Raw genomic sequence first — 19,512 nt, forward strand, 5'->3', positions numbered from 1 at the left:
TTAAATTAGAAGATGAGTCACAGTGCAGAAAGTGTTTTATTAACATTTGCACTATTCATAAATACTAGTATCCTCTGGGAAAAGCCCACTAAATACTGATAGATAAAATGGCTACTCAGCTGCCATCCCGAGAACAATGCAGGCCTGAAGGAGGAAGAAAGGCTCAAAACAAAACATTCTTCTTTTCTTTTCTTTTTAACAGGGACAGAGTCAGTGAGAGGGATAGACAGGGACAGACAGACAGGAACAGAGAGGGATGAGAAGCATCAATCATCAATCATCAATCATCAGGTTTTCGTTGCGACACCTTAGTTCATTGATTGCTTTCTCATATGTGCCTTGACTGCGGGCCTTCAGCAGACCGAATAACCCCTTGCTTGAGCCAGCGACCTTGGGTCCAAGCTGGTGACCTTTTTTGCTCAAGCCAGATGAGCCCGCGCTCAAGCTGGCGACCTCGGGGTCCTGAATCTGGGTCTTCCACATCCTAGTCCGATGCTCTATTCATTACCACCGCCTGGTCAGGCAAAACAAAACATTCTTATCCCCTATTGTAAGGTTATAGTTAACCTGCTTGCTATTCTTTCTTAAGGGCTTTCTGGCCTCCCCTCTGAAATGCAGAAAGATATCTGTCTTCACAGCAGGATCTGGGAAGTGTCCTTGGGAGCAAACATTTGGGAGGAAACCGACCTTAAGGTTAGGAAAGAAGACAGCCAGTCTTGAAGGGGGCTAAATCACAAATCTTTACTTTGTAGCCTAAGAAAACAGGGAGTCTATGAAAGAAATTTCACAGATAATGCCCAGAGGCAGATGGTCCAGTCGCCCCAGGTCCCGACTGTTCCTGGGAAATACCTGACCCTGGCTGTCTTGAAGATTTACCAAGAACATCAGGTAGGACCATGCTGATTAGGCTTGTGCTACATCAGAAGTACTTGAGATGTTTCTGCAGTTGAACACCCCACCTACTCCTACTCATTGTCAAGTCAGGGACCAAGGCCATAGACCAGGATATGCTAAGCTGAGTGTAGCAGCAGCCCCCAGCTCCTATATCTACATTCCCTCCCTTTGCTGGTCTCAGCTCACTTGCACCTAGTTGTTTTAAAATAAATTTTCCTTTTTGTTTCCTAGCCTCATGTTTTTGGTTTGGCCCACGGTTTCTGCCTTTCAAATAGTATGGGGAAGATTTGTTAAAGGCAAAATCACTTTCAACATTCCAATTATAAATTAAATAACTGCTTTCTATAAATTTTCTAAAGTCAACTATGTAAGTAATGTTTTCTGTAGTTGTTACTTGGATAAAAGCTACCTTTTTCAGTAGAAGGGACTGATTTTATTTTACCTTAAACATATTTTAATATTGTTATGTTTAGCTGGTTTAAGATCTATAGCTTAATAGTGGTCATCTGAAATAATGGATTGAGACAACATATTCTCCCTGCAGATAAAATATTTAAAAAGAATTAAAGCATTTTTTTTCTTTTTTCTGTGTGTGACAAAGACAGAGAGAGACAGAGAGAAGGACAGACAGACAGGAAGGGAGAGAGATGAGAAGCATCAATTCTTCGTTGTGGCACCTTAGTTGTTCATTGATTGCTTTCTCATATGTGCCTTGACCATGGGCCTTTAGCAAATTGAGTAATCCCTTGCTCAAGCCAGTGACCTTGGGTCCAAGCTGGTGAGCTTTGCTCAAACCAGATGAGCCCACGCTCAAGCTGGCGACCTCGGGGTCTCGAACCTGGGTCCTCCTCATCCCAGTCTGATGCTCTATCCATTGCACCACTGCCTGGTCAGGCAAAAAAGAATTAAAGCATTTTAAAAGCCGAACATATCAAATGAGTGAGTATAACTACTCAGAGAGAGAAATGACTGACCTGCTTGAGATGCCGGAGACCTTGCCCATTTCTTTATGCAGCTCAAATGAAACACATGATAACAACTCTGACAACTCCACACTGGGGCCGTGACACGAACCAATTCACAGCACACCATGCACTCATATTTTTCTGTAGTTAGTTGTTCAACTAGAGAACCTGTTTAATAAGCAAAACATAAACTCAAACACAGAAAACCAATCCTTACTTTTTCAACCAAGGGTCAGCAAGGCATTTGAAAGAACCCAGCCACAGAGGTTTTAAGGGATGTCTTATTCTGAGTAAGGTGGTTCTTCAGAGTTTGAGGCCAAAAAGGGGCAGGAATCTGCAGAGGTAGAGGACTAAGGAAGTAGACATTCAGGTGGTAATTCCCACAATTGAAGAAACATTCCTAAGAAACTGCCCAGGAATCGACCAACGTAGCCAAACGCTCCTCATCACACAGCTTGAGCATCCACAGGAACAGCAGGCTGTAGGGCTTTGCCTTGCCTTCCTTATCTGGGTGCTCTGATCTACCAGATCCATGGTTCAGGCTAGGGAGGGGCCCATGAACAGATAGCTGCAACAAACCAAAGCCTGGACAGGTTCCAACAACCCATGGTGGTGAGATGGTTCTAGTAGTCTGCAAGTCTTCAGTTGTTTCATTCAATACAGATATGCTTAGGCCTATCACAAGCCCCATAGTAGGGTCACTAGACTAAAGAAGGAACAGTCACGGGTTCCAGAATCTCGCCATCTGGTGACAGAGACCAGTGTATGGCATAAGAATCCTCCAATTTATTCCTCAATACCTTCACTTACTTCCAAACTTTTCCCTAAAACACAATCTCATAAAGTCTCTCTATTCCAAGTATAGTTATGTGCTCTCAGTGCTGAGTTTTGGTGTTGATTTTTTTTTTTCATTTTTTGAGTCCATATGTTTTAGCATTTATTTCACAATGTTATTTTATATGTTTTCAGGCCCAAATAGGTTATAGGAATAAAATAACTAAGCTTAAATACACCTGGCCCAGTGCTGTGCTAAAGCACTTTACATATATTATTTCTCTTATCAAGCCTGTAATATGGGTACCATTTTATAGATATAGAAACCGAGGTTTGGAGTGGTTAAATCACTTACCCAAGGTCACAAAGCTAGAAATTAAAAAGTTAAAATTCAGGGTTGGGGGACAAATGGTGATGGAAGGAGACTTGACTTAGCGTGATCATACAATACAACACACAGATGATGTATTACAGAATTGTACTGAAACCTATAATTTTATTATCCAATGTTACCTCAATAAATGCAATTTAAAAATAAAAACTCAAAATTCAAATTCACTGCTATATGATTCAAAAGCTCACATTTTAATCCTTTGATAATATTAGCTCTCCTAAGATTACTTTGTCCAATTTAATGTAAAAAATATATATATATATGTGTGTGTGTGTGTATGTGTGTGTGTGTGTGTGTGTGTGTGTGTGTGTGTGTATATATATATATATACAGGCCCTGGCCGGTTGGCTCAGCGGTAGAGCGTCGGCCTAGCGTGCGGAGGACCCGGGTTCGATTCCCGGCCAGGGCACACAGGAGAAGCGCCCATTTGCTTCTCCACCCCTCCGCCGCGCTTTCCTCTCTGTCTCTCTCTTCCCCTCCCGCAGCCAAGGCTCCATTGGAGCAAAGATGGCCCAGGCGCTGGGGATGGCTCTGTGGCCTCTGCCTCAGGCGCTAGAGTGGCTCTGGTCGCAATATGGCGATGCCCAGGATGGGCAGAGCATCGCCCCCTGGTGGGCAGAGCATCGCCCCTGGTGGGCGTGCCGGGTGGATCCCGGTCGGGCGCATGCGGGAGTCTGTCTGACTGTCTCTCCCCGTTTCCAGCTTCAGAAAAATGAAAAAATGAAAAAAAAAAAAAAAAAAAAAATATATATATATATATATACATATGCACCCAAGACTGTATGTTCTGTAAGGCAGGGACAGGGTCTTATCTGCCTTGTTCACTATAGTATTTCTAGTTCCTGACATATACCAAGTGCTCAATAAATATTCATCAACTGACTGAATGAAGGAAGGAAGGAATAAATAATGAGTCAAGAAGTTACATTTCAAAAAATACTCCATCTTTGCATCAACCTCAAAGGGAAGTCCAAGGTAACAAGGACTGAAACATGTCTTTCCACTGACTGTGGCAAATAGGAAGCCATGCATGACCTTACCAGTAGCTGAGTCAGGTGGAAATGATGGTAGAGGACTGAGAAGTGAGTCAAAATAGGGAAAAGGAAACAAAGCAAATAACTCTTGATTTGACTGGAATGGAAAGAAAGGAAACACTACTAGGAGGTCACGTAACAGGGTAAGTTTTTCTTGTGGAAAATAGAACAGATTTGGAAAGATCTTCAGGCTGAGAAGTTAGAATAGCGACTGTGAAAATACTGATGGAAGGAAATACAGACGATCTCAAAAATGAAAGAAAAGAAAGAACGTGCACAGGTACCTTTAAATTTGCATGAAGGGAGCAAAATGCTGAGAAAAATATATCTGATGATGTCCCTTTTCTCAGTGAAGTAGGAGGCAATGACGTCTGCTGAGACAGAGGGAAATGAATGCTAAAGGTTTGTGGGAGATGAATGTTAAAAAGGTTTATGAGTGGAAAAAGTTTTGGAATAGTCTTCAATGAAAATGGAAGGACAGCCGGCCAGTGTCATATAAGAGAAAATGGGCAGTGCTGAAAGCCAACTGAAGTTGGAGATCACTTCAAAAATATTTACTAAAAACTTACGTGTCAGTCATTTTTAAACACTAGGGACATACAGTGAACAAAACAGACAAAAATCTTCTGCCCTATGAAGTTTATAATCTAGTGGGGGAAGGAAGACAATAAACAAATAAATTATGAAAAAATATATAGCATCATTAAATAGAGATAAGTGATATGGACAAAAACCAAGAAAGGAGGATAGGGAAAACTAATAGTGGGGGAAGTATGCTTTTTTTTTTTTTTTTTTGCTTTTTTTTAATGATATGTCTATGTCTTTTTTATTTATTTATTTTTATTTTTTTACAGAGACAGAGTCAGAGAGAGGGATAGACAGGGACAGACAGACAGGAACGAAGAGATGAGAAGCATCAATCATTAGTTTTTCGTTGCGCATTGTAACACCTGAGTTGTTCATTGATTGCTCTCTCATATGTGCCTTGACCGGAGGCTACAGCAGACTGAGCAACCCCCTGCTTGAGCCAGCGACCTTGGGCTCAAGCTGGTGAGCTTTTTGCTCAAACCAGATGAGCCCGCGCTCAAGGGGGCGACCTCGGGGTCTCGAACCTGGGTCCTCTGCATCCCGGTTTGATGCTCTATCCACTGCACCACCGCCTGGTCAGGCGGAAGTATGCTTTTAAACAAGGTGCTCAGGAAGGCTTCTCCAAAAAGTCATATGATTTGCAGCAGCACCTCTGTACTATCATGTGATTTCCTGGAACAGCATTCTGTTATCCAGATTTGGAGGAAGAAAGGTAGATTGCACCATCAATCCAGGGATGGGATTCTGCCAGATGGCTTGGCAAAAGAATAATACTTCATATGACCTATATAGTAAGGGACGCCTAGAGAGAGAATGAAGAAGGGTACGAAGCTGGCAAAGCCAGTAGTAGGTGTAAGAAACTGAGGGAGCCAGAAGGACAGGAATTTATGGCCAGAAAGTGGAACACAGACTTTAAGATTTCAGAGACGGAGCATCCCCAGGGTTACTGCCCTGGTAGTAGGTATGGAGGTGGAATGAAGGTGAAAGTTCCTGTGGTTAAAAAGATCAAAGAAGAAGAAGAAGAAAAAAAGAAGAAAGAAAGAAGAAGAAAAAAAAAAAAGAAAAGAAAAAAAAAAAAGATCAAAGAACCCAAGGATGGCACAATACATTTGATGACTGAAGTCACCCAGAATAATAGCAGGATTTCTGGTAAATCAGTCCTCAAATTTGGCATGCCTTAGAAATACCTGGAGGTCTGTTAAAAGATAAGACTGCTTAGCCCCACTCCCAGAATTGTTTAGTAAATTGAAGGCAAGGCCCAAGAATATGCTTTTTTAACAAGTTCCCAGGCGTCGCTGATGACTGCTGGTCTGGAATTACACTTTGAGAACCACTGTGGTAGAGAAAAGAGATAGGCTAGATGCACTAACAAGTGAAGGCTGGGAGATTTGGAGGCTAATAAATGATAAGATATGGCAGGGGATGTAGATAAAAGGTGATGTGGCATTAGGTTCAACAAGCAAAAATTTTGAAATAAAAGTAGAAGAATGACTTAGAAACAGTTTCTTACGTCTCTCACCATTACTACCCTAGTCCAAGTCTCCATTATCAACTATCTGAATTATTGCAACAGCCTCCTAACTCATCCCCTTGCTTCCTTAGAGTCTATCCCCCTCACAGCAGACTGAATGCTCAGGATGTTAGTAAGATCATGCCATCCCTTTCCTCCAAACCTTCTAGCTACTTCTCATCTCCTTACTTAGAACCAAATCTAGCCCTGGCCAGGTAGCTCAGTCAGTTAGAGCATTGTCCCAATACACCAAGGTTGTAGGTTCGATCCCTAGTTAGGGCACATATAAGAATCAGCAACAAATCAATGTTTCTCTCTCTCTCTCTCCCCTGCTTCTAAAGTGAATACATATTTTAAAAAAAAATCTAAGGGTTCACATAATCCAGCCCCTGTGATTTCTCAAACCTCCTCTCCTACCCTCCTCTTCATTGCTAACAATGCCGCCCTCCCATCCCCAATCTAACCCTGTTTCTCCCTCTGCCTAAAATGCTCTTCTCCAGAGAGCCATAGGGTACAGTCCTGCACTTCCTTCTGGTCTCTGTTCAAATGTCTCCTCATCAAAGAGATCGACCTATTTAAACTAATGCCCTATGAGATCTTGGCAGAGTAGGTCAGTTGGTTGGAGAATTGTCCTAACATGCCAAGGTTGTGGATTCGATCCCCAGTGAGGGCACATAAAAGGATCAATCAATAAGTGCATAAATAAGTGGAACAACAAATCGATCTCTTTCTCTCCCTTCCTCTCTCTACAATCAATAAAATAAACTAGCGCCTCTGTGACTCTGTCCTCTTAACTTGCTTAAATTTCCTTTTAGCTTATCACCCACCTGACATCAAATATTCAAGTGCTTTCTTCCCTACCAGAATGTAAATCCCATCAGTGCTGTATTTCCAGTACCTAAAACACTTCTTGGCAATAATATTTACTCAATAAATACAAATAAAATGTTCTCAAAAATACGTGGGGATGTGCGCCCTGGCCGGTTGGCTCAGCGGTAGAGCGTCGGCCTAGCGTGCGGAGGACCCGGGTTCGATTCCTGGCCAGGGCACATGGGAGAAGCGCCCATTTGCTTCTCCACCCCTCCGCCGCGCCTTCCTCTCTGTCTCTCTCTTCCCCTCCCGCAGCCAAGGCTCCATTGGAGCAAAGATGGCCCGGGCGCTGGGGATGGCTCTGTGGCCTCTGCCCCAGGCGCTAGAGTGTCTCTGGTCGCAACATGGCGACACCCAGGAGGGTCGCAACATGGCGACGCCCAGGATGGGCAGAGCATCGCCCCCTGGTGGGCAGAGCGTCGCCCCTGGTGGGCGTGCCGGGTGGATCCCGGTCGGGCGCATGCGGGAGTCTGTCTGACTGTCTCTCCCTGTTTCCAGCTTCAGAAAAAAAAAAAAAAAAAAAAATACGTGGGGATGTGAGGCCAAGAGAGATCTGTTAGGCAGAACTTGAAGATGGTCTCCAAGATTTTCACCCCAGGGCATGCATGCCCTGTATAATCTCCTCCCCTTGAGTATGGGTAGACTGATCTAATCAGGTGAGCCCTTTCAAAAGAGCCTAGAAATCAGAAGTTTAAAGAATCTATAGTAGATGATTTATTATAGGTCTTATATTATTACTATTGATTTTTACATACAGAGAAAGGGAGAGAGGAAAGCATTCATTTGTTGTTGCACTTACTTGTCCATTCATTGGTCACTTTCTTTATGTGCCCTGACCAGGGATGGAAACTGCAACCTTGGTGTTTTGGGTCAATGCTCTAACTCAGTTGTCCCCAACCTTTTTTGGGCCTCGGACCGGTTTAATGTCAAAATATTTTCACGGACCGGCCTTTAGGGTGGGACAGATAAATGTATCATGTGACTGAGACATGCGTCAAGAGTGAGTCTTAGACAGATGTAACAGAGGGAATCTGGTCATTTTTTAAAAATAAAACATCGTTCAGACTTAAATATAAATAAAATGGAAATAACGTAAGTTATTTATTCTTTCTCTGTGGACCGGTACAGGTCCATGGCCCGGGGGTTGGGGACCACTGCTCTAACTGACGGAGTGAACCAGGGTTCCTATAGATCTTAAAGAAGCAAACTACCAAGTTGTGAGGAGAGCCCACGTGGTAGGGAATTGCAGGTGGCCTCTAGGATTGAGAGTTACCAAAAGGCAATAGCCAGCAAGAAAATAGGGACTTTAGTCCCCAACAACCAGTGAGCATGAATGAGGGCCCTATACCTCAGATGAGATGGCATCCCTAACCAACTTTCAGTTCTGTGAGACCCTGAGTGGAGAACTCAGCTAAACCTGTACCCAGATTTCTGATCCATGGAAATGGACATAAATTTATGTAATCTTAAGCCATTATATTTGTCGTAATTCATTATGAAGCAATAGGAAATCATTACCCAGCCTTAAGAATTCAGAAACAGCCTGACCAGGTGGTGGCGCAGTGGATAGAGCGTCGGACTGGGATGGCGAAGGACCCAGGTTCGAGACCCTGAGGTCGCCAGCTTGAGCGCGGGCTCATCTGGCTTGAGCAAAGAGCTCACCAGCTTAGACCCAAGGTCGCTGGCTCCAGCAGGGGGTTACTCGGTCTGCTGAAGGCCTGCGGTCGAGGCACATGTGAGAAAGCAATCAATGAACAACTAAGAAGTCGCAACGCGCAACAAGAAACTGATGATTGATGCTTCTCATCTCTCTCCGTTCCTGTCTGTCTGTCCCTGTCAGACAGGGACAAAAAAAAACAAAAAACAACAAAACAAAACAAAAAAAAAATTCAAAAAAAAAAAAAAAGAATTCAGAAACAATTCTGGTATAACAATGCCTGGGTTCACACACAAGTTGCAGTCCCAAGAAAGACTGCCTGGCTAAGCAAATGAGAACTAGAACTATAGGCCTGCGTAAAAATAAAAGCAGGCCCGGGCAGATGGCAGCTTCACGTGTTAGGCTATATGTCATATTAAATTGGAGGGAGACTAAAACAGTGAAGGTCCATGAGGAAGAGCTAATAGAATGAAGCTATTTAGCCTAGAGGGAGCCACATATGCAACAGCATGGCAAGATAAAACAGTCTAGAGCAGGGGTCTCAAACTCATGGCCCGCGGGCCACATGCGGCCCACCGAACAATTTTGTGCGGCCTGCAGACTAATCCACGAAGTTCAAAATATTTTGGATAAAATTAAGTAAGCCTAGGGGCCTACTTGTATTTTTCATTTCTCTAGCATCCTAGCTAGATATTAGCTTAGTTAACAGCAGTTGCGATGCGAACTACAGTTTCTGGTCGTTTTGTGACATTGAGTAAACTGCATGTACGATTGTGCTTGTTGTACTGATTTTTTTTTGTTTTCAACTGCAGTGAGAAAAGTGTTGTGTAACAGTTGCCTTTTGTAGACCTAGTGCGGCCCGCCGAACGGCTGTGATCTTGCTCTGCGGCCCACATGCTGAGTTGAGTTTGAGACCCCTGGTCTAGAGTCTATTTAGCCTAGATGAAATATATCCTCAGGGAAAAATGAGAAGTGTCTTCAAATATTACAAAAAGCTGATTTCCAATGAAGAGGAGGGAAACTATGAGGAGAGAGACTTGTGCTGTGTATCTCCAGAGGATAGAAAATATTTATAGAACAAAAGCTTTCAGTTCAATGTAAGGAAGAACTTTCTAACAGTCAGAACTAAGTTAAGTACCTACTATATTCTAAAAGCTGTGTCAGGCCATAGGATACAAAAACGAGAAGATACAGTCTCTGCTTTCAAGGATCTTATGGGGGGGGGGCACTGATACATAAACAAATAATGGTTTCCAGTGTAACTTGCATAACAGAAGCATGTACATGTAAGGGAAAGACATATCACAGGACTGGAAAAGATTAATTCTATCTGTAGAGGTGAGAAAAAGTTTCCTGCACATGTGACTAAACTAGCTTTTGAAAAATGAGTCAGGATTCACCAGTAAGCTAAGTGGTAGACATTCTAGACAGAGGGAGCCACATATGCAACAGCATGGCAAGATAAAACAGTCTAGAGTCCAGGCAATAAAATGTGGTGGGGACCAAGGCAGCAGAAGATGTTATTGAGAAAGGCAGCAGCCAGAATCTGAATCTATAGGTGATGAGAAAAAGGGACAAAATTAAGCAGGGGGGGTGACACAGTTCTATATGTGTCTTAGAAAGATCACTCTCTGATACTGGTGTAAGAGATGAAAGAAAGCAGAGATTGCAAGATTAGTTAGGAACTCTTACAGATGAGCAGACAAGCAACAATGTAGGCTGGAACCAGAAGCAGTGGAGATGTTACTATCCCATACTCGTGCTTTCACGATTCATAAAACCCTGCTACCAAATAGCTATACCACCCATATATGCATTTTTCAAAACCCTTACAAAATTCTTTATTTGTTAAGGAAAAAATTCCTTATTTATATTTGCTTATGATACAAAAACTAAGTAAGTGGTTACCTCCTGGGGAGGGGAACAGGTGGGTGGCAGAGCCCAGGTACATAATGAACAAAGACAGAAAGAGGTTTTTCACTGTGTTCCTTTTCATACTGTCTGGTTTCTGGTTTCTAAGTTGTATGAATATATTACCTATTAAAAAATAAAACATTCCCACCCAGCTAGGTTGACTTACCTGTGTGTGTTTCCACATTCTTTAGCACAGGGTTCTGTTTGCCTCGGGGAAAAGATGCTACTTGAAGATCCTGCCTCCTTACAACACATTTCTCTGGGTCAACCCTTCTGGAAGACTTGTTGATGACTGCCAAGTTCCCACTGTCACAGGCAGATTTTATTGGTCTTTCATTAAGATTATCCTTTGGAATGGGGACCATGTTGTTTCTGGGTCCTGCATTTGCATGTCGTTGGCCCTCCTGTTTTGGCGGATTTCTGCCTGGACGTGGCCTGGCCCCCTCCACTTCCCAAGGAGACCTTTTCTGTGGGTGTCTTCTCTGCTCCTTGCGTCTGGCCCCAGACCCATCCGATACTCCTTTTCTAAAGGATGTATCCAAAGAGTCAGGGTGCATAACCCCTACGGGTTTGGTATTTTCAGGTCCAGCATCCTCGAGTTTGGGAGTTATTCTGTTACCCCAATCACTTTTGAGTTTCCCCTTGACTTTTGGTCCCCTACCATGGCTGTATATTAATGAGGTTGCTTTTTTGGGTTTTGCTCCTCTGGGATCTGCGCCAACAATTTCCTTCTCACTTTCAGCAGGGCTGTGCTCTCTGGGCTTTGTCCCACTCTCTGATCTGGCCACGCTTTCTATGCTAGCTGCACCTGAGGTCTGGTCAGTTAGACTTTGTACTCTCTTGACTCTGATATACTGCTTTTCATTCCTCAATTTCTGTCCAGGTTGATTCTGAAGGCTCTTGAGTGATTTAATAGAAGCAGAAGATTGGAAAGTAGTCTGTTGACTCTTAGGTTTGCTTCCTGAAGGATGATAACTGAACTGATGAACAGCAGAGATGTCATCACAAAGGACTTGCCTGGAAAGATGACACGGAGGTGGAGAACTGTAATTTCTTCTACCAATCCTGTTAGAATCTAGTCTCCTTTGACTCCCACAATTTAGACCAGAATTTTTTCTCTCCTGAGGAATGAACTCAGAAGCATCCGTATTAAATTTAAAAGTACCTAGGATATAAGAAACAGACATGCCAGTAAAGAAATTAATTGGTAAATCATGAAGCCCATAATACTTTAAGCTGTATCTAATAGTTATTGCCCTAAGGACTTTGTATAAAACAGGCTCTTAGTATGACCTATGTTTCCTGTGAAGGTGAAAAGTTTAACGTGCTTGTGGAAGACTAATCATACCATGTCCAACAGCAGCCTCGCCAAGAGCCACCACTGAGAATTGCTAAGTAAAACTGCTCACCTGGGCCATCAGGCATTATTTATACATGCATTTATTTTATCAGAAAAGTTAAGGCCTGACCAGGTGGTAGCGCAGTGGATAGAGCATCGAAGTGGGATGCAGAAGACCCAGGTTCGAGACCCCAAGGTCCTCAGCTTGAGCGCAGGCTCATCTGGCTTGAGCAAAGAAAGCTCACCAGCTTGGACCCAAGGTCGCTGGCTCGAGCAAGGGGTTACTCAGTCTGCTGAAGGTCTGCAGTCAAGGCACATATGAGAAAGCAATCAATGAACAACTAAGGTGTCGCAACAAAAAACTGATGATTGATGCTTTTCATCTCTCTCTGTTCCTGTCTATCTGTCCCTATCTATCCCTCTCTCTGTCCCTATAAAAAAAAAAAGGTAAGGTCAGAAAATAGTCTAGGGCTAGGCCCTGGTCGGTTTGCTCAGTGGTAGAGCGTCGGCCTGGCATGTCCCGGGTTCGATTCCCGGCCAGGGAACACAGGAGAAGCGCTCATCTGCTTCTCCACCCCTCCCCCTCTCCTTCCTCTCTGTCTCTCTCTTCCCCTCCCGCAGCCAAGGCTCCATTGGAGCAAAGTTGGCCCAGGCGCTGAGGATGGCTCTATGGCCTCTGCCTCAGGTCCTAGAATGGCTCTGGTTGCAACAGAGCAACGCCCCAGATGGACAGAGCAACGCTCCAGATGGGCAGAGTATCGCCCCCTGGTGGGCATGCCAGGTGGATCCTGGTCGGGCACATGCGGGAGTCTGTCTGCCTCCCTGTTCCCAACTTCAGAAAAATACAAAAAAAAAAAAAAAGTCTAGAAGTTGAGACACCAGTCAGCAGGTTCCATATGGTCTTTTAAAACTCTCCTGTAGCACCTGACCAGGCGGTGGCCCAGTGGATGGAGCGTTGGACTGGGATGCAGAGGACCCAGGTTCGAGACCCCGAGGTCACCAACTTGAGCGCGGGCTCATCTGGCTTGAGCAGAAAAAGAAAAAGCTCACCAGCTTGGACCCAAGGTCGCTGGTTCGAGCAAGGGGTTACTCAGTCTGCTGAAGGCCTGCGGTCAAGGCACATATGAGAAAGCAATCAGGCCCTGGCCGGTTGGCTCAGTGGTAGAGCGTCGGCCTGGCATGCAGAAGTCCCAGGTTCGATTCCCAGCCAGGGCACACAGGAAAAGTGCCCATCTGCTTCTCCATCCCTTCCCCTCTCCTTCCTCTCTGTCTCTCTCTTCCCCTCTCGCAGCCAAGGCTCCATTGGAGCAAAGATGGCCCGGGCGCTGAGGATGGCTCCTTGGCCTCTGCCCCAGGCGCTAGAGTGGCTCTGGTTGCAGCAGAGCGACGCCCCAGAGGGGCAGAGCATCGCCCCCTGGTGGGCAGAGCGTTGCCCCCTGGTGGGCGTGCCGGGTGGATCCCGGTCAGGCGCATGCGAGAGTCTGTCTGACTGTCTCTCCCCGTTTCTAGCTTCAGAAAAATACAAAAAAAAAAGAGAAAGCAATCAATGAACAATTAAGGTGTCGCAACGAAAAACTGATGATTGATGCTTCTCATCTCTCTCCGTTCCTGTCTATCCCTCCCTCTGACTCTCTCTGTCCCTGTTTAAAAAAAACAACAACAAAAAAAAAACAACAACAAAAAAATACTCTCATGTAGCATTGTGTAATATCAAGTAAACAGGCTAAGGAGTCAGCCAAAATTAGTTTAAAGTTTGGCCCTTCAATTTATGCTATGAGTTTAGGGATATCACTGGATTGCTTTTAGCTCAGTGTCTCATCCATGGCAAAAGATGATAACACTATCTTAAAGGGTTATTGTGAAATTTAAATCTGATTTAAATTTCTCTTCCCCTGGAATATATTTTAGGTTTTTTTCTTTTTTTTATTCAGTGAGAGGAGGGGAGGCAGAGAGACAGACTCCCATATGTGCCCCAACCTTGATCCACCTGGCAAGCCCACTAGGGGACAATGCTCTGCCCATCTGGGGTCATTGCTCCATTGCTTAGCAACTGAGCTCTTCTTAGCACCCAAGGCGAAGGCCACGGAGCCATCCTCAGCACCCAGGGCCAACTCGCTCCAATCGAGCACAGCTATGGGAGAGGAAGAGAGAGAGAGAGAGGGAGAGAGAGAGAGAGAGAGAGAGAGAGAGAGGAGAAGAGGAGTAGAAGAGAAGAGGAGTGGTGGAGAAGCAGATGGGAGCTTCTGTGTGCCTTGACCAGAAATCGAACCACGTGCTGGGCTGGGACATCCACATGCTGGGCTGATGCTCTACCACTGAGACAACCGGCCTGGGCCTATTTTAGGTTTTCCATGTATAACCTTTATATATAGTTCAGAATCCCAGAATATCAAAAATTAAACTTGAGCCCAACTGGTGGTAGCACAGTGGATAGAGTGTCAACATAGGACACTGAGGTCCAAGGTTCAAAACCCTGAGGTCACCGGCTTGAGCACAGGCTCATCCAGCTTGAGCATAGGCTCACCAGCTTGAGCATGGGGTCACCATCTGAGTGTGGGATCATCAACATGATCCCATGGTCACTGGCTTGAACCCAAAGGTTGGTGGCTTAAAGCCCAAGGTCGCTGGCTTGAACAAGGGGTCACTGGATTGGCTGAAGCCCCCTGGTTGAGGCAAATATGAGAAGTAATCAATGAACAACTAAAGCGATACAACTATGAGCTGATGCTTCTCCTTTCTCTCCCTTTTTGTCTCTCTCTCTCTCCCTCTCACACATACACACAAATAATAATAATAAAATAAAACCTGACTTGGGGTGGTGAACACATGATGCAATATACAAACGATGTATTGTAGAACTGTGTACCTGAAGCCTTATAATTTTATTAACCAATGTTATCCCAATAAACTCAATAAATAAGACAGGAAAAAATTAAGCATATTCTCCTTCAACCCACTCATTTCTTCCCCCAAAATGCTACTTTGTATAGTCAAAAGCACAAAGTCTCTGAAGCACAAAGTCAAAGTGATTTGCCTGAGAACACAAAACTAGTTAGTGACAAAGTCAAAACTATATGTACTATGATATATAGACTATACTATGAATTGATAGGGTCTAAAAGACATGGGTTTAAGTCCCTGCCTATTACTACAGTTTTTATGCAAGTTATTTAACTCCAGGTTTGTTATATATAATGGACATAATTCCTACAACAAAGAATTGCTATGAAAAATAAAGTAAGTTATTAGCGTGTGTAAGGTGGTTAAAAATGGTGCTTTATTATTGCTGTTAAGATTACAGACTATCTGAAACACAAAAAATCAACCATAGATGAGTGCAGTTCAGAGATTGGAGTTTCAGGTTTAATAATAAACCCGTTAGGTACTTTATTAGGTACTTGACGTGTGCCAGGCACTATTCTAAGCACTTTGCATGTGTTAACTCAATCCTTACATTTCCGATGAGGAAACTGAGACAAAGAAAGAATAAGTAACTTGCCCAAGGTGACAAGGATATTCTAAAGCATATTTGGAATTCCACTCCAGGCTATATGATTATAGAGACCATGCTCTTACACTATCACTATGCCACACTGTCAGAGGTTGGGCAGCTGGTACCATAGAAATATATCCTAAAGTGACTGAAACCATAAAGGTCAAACCTCTCACTCAACCCAGGATTTGATCTGAAAGCTTTCACATGTCCAGAATTCTGGGGATGGGGTGGAAAGCCTTTCAAAATGGCAAGAGGATTAGACAAATTCAGAAAGTGGCAGAACCTGACCAGGCGGTGGTGGTGCAGTGGACAGAGTGTTGGACTGGGATGCGGAAGGACCCAGGTTCGAGACCTCGAGGTTGCCAGCTTAAGCACGGGCTCATCTGGTTTGAGCAAAGCTCACCAGCTTGGACCCAAGGTCGCTGGCTCAAGCAAGGGGTTACTCGGTCTGCTGTAGCCCCATGGTCAAGGCACATATGAGAAAGCAATCAATGAGCAACTAAGGTGTCACAACAAAAAACTAATGATTGATGCTTCTCATCTCTCTCCGTTCCTGTCTGTCCCTCTCTCTGACTTTCTCTCTGTCTCTGTAAAAAAAAAAAAAAAAAGTGGCAGAGAAGGTGTTCTGAAAACCTAACAGATAAGTTAAAGGTGGAATGGCAAGATTAGACCAAGTGGGTATAATGTAGTCCTTTTCTGCTTGAAGAAACAAGGTTGGAGAGAAGGGCAGAAAAGTCAGTGTCTGACCTGTGGTGGCACAGTGGATAAAGCAGAATGCCGAGGTCGCCTGTTCAAAACCCCAGACTTGCCCGGTCAAGGCACATATGGAAGTTGATGCTTCCTGCTCCTCCCCCACTTCTCACTCTCTTTCTTTCTCCCGCCCTCTCTAAAATAGAATGAATAAAATCTTTAAAAAAAAGTCAGTAAATAGCCTGGTCAAGGATGGATAGAGGGTATTTCATGTAAAGCAATAAAGGAGTTTGATACAACTAGTAATTCCAGACAGAGCAGCACCTATTTATATATAGCATGTATTCCAGTAGACATGTGGTAGTTGGCAAAGCTCACAGAAAGACCCTTAAGGGACATGAGGAAGGGGGAAAGGGCACACGAATCAAGAAGCTGGACCTGAGACACCAAGATTTGAAATGCCCTTTCCCTCCACTATTTTAAGTAGCTGAAAGTTACTCAGAAAATGAGATGTCGCATGCTAAGGCATTGTTATACACTGCTCACAAAAATTAGGGGATATTTTATAGCTTCATAGTCATTTTGAAATATCCCCTAATTTTTTTGAGCAGGATAGTACAAGTGGTACTCTAGATTCAAAATTACATGTCAGCATAGTAGGTGTCCAACAGGTAGGTGGAACAGAGATAAAGCTGGCATTGGAGTCCACCCATGGGCAGAAAGACAGCCTCCAGAACTGGGCTACTGTTTGAGGACAGAGGCAGGCAAGAGAACTAAATCTTGAGTGAGGATGGAGTTGTGGGTTAGAGATCACGCTGAAATAAGAACATGGAATACACAGTAAGGCAAAAGGAAACTCAGGCACCAGAGAGGGAACGGGGAGATCTTTGGAGTAGTGGACTTTGTCTCAGTAGGTGGGGAGGAGGAGGTTGTAACCTGGGGTTGTAATACTGTTGGCCAAAGCTATGACTCACAACTAGTCCTGCCCGATTCCTCTTCAAACACCAAAGAGTGTAGAAATAGGCCAGAAGTGAGCCTGAGGATGAGAAGATAAATGGATTCACTTTAGAGGAGATGGAAAAACAATGGATGGGAAAATGACAAAACACCAGCTTAAAAAGGTTCCCACCTGCCAAGATGACTCAATACCTAAATCAGGACTCTGGCAACAAATGCAGGTTTTCCAACTTTTATTTTTTAAGTGAAAGCTGGAGAGATAAGACAGACTCTCACATGGGTCCTGACCCAGGATCCACCCGGCAACCCCCATCTGGTGCCAACGCTCAATCAAGCAAGCTATCCTAGGCGCCAAGGGCCGACTATGGAACCAATCAAGCTACTGGCTGCAAGAGAGGAAGGGAGAGAGAGAGAGAGAGAACGGGGAGAGGGAGAGGAAGAGAAGCAGATGGTCACTTCTCATGTGTGCCCTGACCAGGGATGGGACCCGGGTTGTCCGCAAGTGGGGCGGACGCTCTATCCACTGAGCCAACCAGCTAGGGCCGGTTTTCCAACTTTTGACCAAGATCCATAGTAATAAATACATTTTACCTGCACCCAGTACACGAATACATATATACTCGTCTTAATCCCCCAACAGCTGGTAGGTAGCAGAACTAAGACTCAAATCAATGACTGTTCACAAATTTCATGCTGCAAATGGCTGCCCTGTTTCTTCAGAAAGCGTGGGTCGAGACAAATATTTTTCCAAAATAAAGGAAAATTGTTGCTTCCTGAAACATTTGGTTCGCAAAGTAAAATGTTCCTTTTCGGTCGCTGACCAAACGATTGCAAAACAAAGATCTATGGTACACTCTGAAGGAAATGGAAATGGATGTTATTATATTAACAGCCAAATGAGGCTATCTCTGTACAAAGAGGCAACTCCGGGAGAGGAAGTGAGCTAACAAGTATGGAACAGGTACAGTACAGGGTGTGAGCCTTCACAGGAATTAACTTAATTAACCCCAATTGACGGATGAAGAAAATGACTCAGTCCCACTGCGAGTTCGTGGCAGGCTGAGATTGGAAATCACAGCGTTCGGCCCGCGCCGCTGCACCAACACGCACGAATACACCTTAAGCACACAGAGCAAAGACACTATGCGTCGAGAGCCCGCCAGTCACCGACGCCCGCCTGTCGGCGATCAGGGCAGCTCCTGCTCCGGGAGGGTTGGGCCATCCCTATCCACTCGCTGGAAGCCAGGACAAGCCCGCTCACCCTGGAAACCCAACTGCGGGGCTTCACAACCTAGTCAAGGATGGTCGAGGTCTCTGTAAGCACGAAGCGCGTGGCTTGGCCCTTCCGAGCCACTATCTCCAACCCTAGTACGTGCCACTCTCGCGATATGAATGGCCGAAGCTCTAGGACTCGTCTCTGACCAAACTTTCGCAACTCGAGAGGGGCCCACTTCCATGAGGGCCAGAACAGTACCTGTGACTGGAGGCGCCTCCGCCATCCCGTGCGTGCCGCAACACCTAAAACAAGTCCGCAGTCCAGCAAGCGCTGTCACCCTGTCACGTGCCCTCGACTTCCGGCGCCGCGAGAACATTCGCATCCGCGCGCCCGTAGAGGGCCACGGAGTTTGCGCGGCTTGAGTCAACTGTGCCCAGCGCTAGTGACGTCAGACAGTCGCACTAGGCAGCAGACGGAAGGAAGAGACTAGTGGCTGTAGGTTGCAGGGAACATGAACTGGTGTGGGTTGGGCGGGTAGGTACTTGCGTAATCATTGCTTTAGTTTTTAAGAGTTCACTGTGTTCATCTGCTATGCTAAGGTGACTAATCATCCTCCTTTAGCGAGGACAGTCCTCCTTTTGTAAATTCCGTCCTCCCTTGAAAAATGTCCTCCTACATGTCCTCTTTTTTGATATTGGAAGACTAATCTGTAAATGTCCATGTTCAATCCATGCAGAGTGATCCATTGCTTGCGCTGTGACGTATTTGTATCTAAATGAGTACTTTTTTCTTATTAAAAATTAATAGGCATGTAAGCATAATGACAAAATACTACAAATGTTTTTATTATGCATTTATATTATAGTATATTGTTGCAATGAATAAAATGTTTATTTATGATATTGTTTTCTTCAATTTGTTTTTGTCCTTTTCATTGTAAAAAAGTTGATCACCTTAATATAAAACTAACAAGTAGTGACTTAAGAGAATGGCATTTCATATACTATTCTCATTGTTCAGTGAATGCTGTTTTAGTTATTTCCTTGGTCCATAATATGGTGGTTGGCACAACACTCAAATATCTGACAGTAGGAAGGAATAGCCTGTTGAATTTAGGTCTTGGTAGGAATGAACTATTCCTGCCTTCCTCTTCTGTCAATTGTCTAGATTATAAGATTATAGAGCAACATTATACTTAAAAGCAAAATTATTTA

At 44.3% G+C, this 19,512-nt stretch overlaps 1 protein-coding gene across 3 annotated transcripts in view; it reads right to left on the reverse strand.

The window, feature by feature from the left end:
• NFX1 (nuclear transcription factor, X-box binding 1) overlaps nt 1–18,680 on the reverse strand; it is an 89,991-nt gene extending 71,311 nt beyond the window's left edge. For 2 of the 3 annotated variants that reach the window (XM_066256918.1, XM_066256919.1), the window contains exons 1-3: nt 18,557–18,680; nt 10,767–11,765; nt 1,869–2,027 (exon numbers count right to left, since the gene is read on the reverse strand). In XM_066256918.1, the coding sequence (XP_066113015.1) occupies nt 1,869–2,027; nt 10,767–11,765; nt 18,557–18,680 (1,282 nt within the window). Of the gene's footprint in view, nt 1–1,868; nt 2,028–10,766; nt 11,766–17,099; nt 17,159–18,556 lie in introns of those variants that run through there. The other variant, XM_066256920.1, reaches the window with a different exon arrangement.
• Nucleotides 18,681–19,512: the final 832 nt, after the last annotated feature.

The sequence above is a fragment of the Saccopteryx bilineata genome, chromosome 2 (genome assembly GCF_036850765.1).
Source record: "Saccopteryx bilineata isolate mSacBil1 chromosome 2, mSacBil1_pri_phased_curated, whole genome shotgun sequence".
Taxonomy (NCBI): domain Eukaryota; kingdom Metazoa; phylum Chordata; class Mammalia; order Chiroptera; family Emballonuridae; genus Saccopteryx; species Saccopteryx bilineata.